The sequence below is a fragment of the Galeopterus variegatus genome, unplaced genomic scaffold (assembly GCF_000696425.1).
Source record: "Galeopterus variegatus unplaced genomic scaffold, G_variegatus-3.0.2 Scaffold7560, whole genome shotgun sequence".
Lineage (NCBI taxonomy): Eukaryota > Metazoa > Chordata > Mammalia > Dermoptera > Cynocephalidae > Galeopterus > Galeopterus variegatus.
In genome coordinates, this window is record NW_007733671.1 from 12,737 (window position 1) to 14,421 (window position 1,685).

The window sequence follows — 1,685 nt, forward strand, 5'->3', positions numbered from 1 at the left end:
GCATCCATATAGTTTTTAGTTTGAACGTGAAATAATTGTGTCTCTAATGGGCTGCAAGTCAGTTCAAGCGTTGAGAGGACATAGCTGAGTCCCGGCTAACCATTTAGGGAAGTCTGAAGCCATCGGGGAGTAGCTTTGGTTTCCTTCTGATGAGTCATGATATTTAAAATTCAGAGGGCTGCTGCAGGATTCAAAGCTGTGCTTTCAGATCGATCACTCCACAGCCTAACTCTGTTAGTGGCAGAGGACAAAGCGAGCCCATTCATTTTCCTCTAATGACCTCCTTCTCTTTGCTTAGACCAACCTGACAGAGCTGAAGTCATTTGGGTCTCCACCTCCGGCTGTCAGCAATGTCACTGCTGCCGTGATGGTGCTTATGGCCCCCGGTGGCAAAGTGCCCAAGGACCGGAGCTGGAAGGCTGCTAAGGTCACTATGGCCAGAGTGGATGGCTTCCTGGACTCCCTCATCAACTTTGACAAAGAGAACATTCACGAGAACTGCCTCAAAGCCATTCGGCCATATCTGCAAGACCCTGAGTTCAATCCGGAGTTTGTGGCCACCAAGTCCTATGCAGCTGCAGGCCTCTGCTCTTGGGTCATAAACATCGTAAGGTTCTACGAGGTCTTCTGCGATGTGGAACCCAAGCGCCAGGCATTGAACAAAGCCACCTCGGACCTCACCGCTGCCCAGGAGAAGTTGGCAGCCATCAAAGACAAGATCGCTGTGAGTGAACCCAGAGCCTCTAATACAAATACCCCCTTGCCACCGGCTGTTGCCTTATGTTGGGATTTGTAGAGAGACACCAGAAAGCCAAATTTTTATGCAAAATCTCATTTTTCAGTGGAGGCAACTTTTTACATGTCATTCTCCAACACAGTTTAGACTAAACAAGACAAATCCCCTAGATCATTGGTTTACAGCTCCAGTCCTGAAAGGTTTTCTCCTTTTCCTACGAGGAAAGAAAAGATGACAGGTAGATACATGCAATAGACTCACAGTATTATCCGTGGAGCTGACTGTTCTCTTATTGGCCATGAAAGAATTTAACATTTTTGTGCATTTGATAGTTAAGATCAAAGGTTTTAAATTTCAAGATTCTTTCTTCTTTCTCTCTGAAGTGTAGGTTTTAGCCATCTGACTTTATCTTTTGTGTCTATTATCTTCAGTCTGGCCAACCGTCTGCCAGTCTCACACTCTGTAGTGTGGACATATGGGCCTGCTTTAGACTGTATGCATTGTTTTATCAAAGCTTTTAAAAGCAAGTCATGTACCATGGTTTAAGGAGCAGTCCCCTGTCTTTAAAAATAAAACTGTAAGGGGTCACTAACTTTTATAAGCCCCATGTAGATATTATTATTATGTCTGCATCAAGGATCAGGGTATAGTGATGGGGGTCTTGGGTTCACACCTATTTGAGAGAGAGATTTTCCCCTGACCGCCACCTTTCCCATTAAAATGAATAGTAGCAAAGTGAGAGGTAGAAACCAGAATCGTGGAGGATACCATAGAAGCTAGAATTCCATCCAATGCAAGCTGCAATATTTACTAGTTGTACGACCTATGGAAAGGTCATTAAAATGCCCAAACTTCAGTTTCTCAAAATAAAATAGACACGATAGTACTTGCCTCTATGTCTAGAGGCTCTAGTTCAAAGATCCTTGAAACCAATTTCTCTACTTAAAAA

The 1,685-nt window shown here is 43.9% G+C and overlaps 1 protein-coding gene across 1 annotated transcript in view; it reads left to right on the top strand.

Annotated features, from left to right (window-relative positions):
* Window positions 1-298: 298 nt before the first annotated feature.
* Window positions 299-1,685, top strand: part of LOC103607583 (dynein heavy chain 9, axonemal-like) — a gene marked incomplete at both ends in the record, with an annotated part of 88,996 nt that continues 87,609 nt past the window's right edge. The window contains one exon of the mRNA XM_008592073.1: window positions 299-724. Coding sequence (XP_008590295.1) covers window positions 299-724 — 426 coding nt within the window. The remainder of the gene's footprint in view (window positions 725-1,685) is intronic.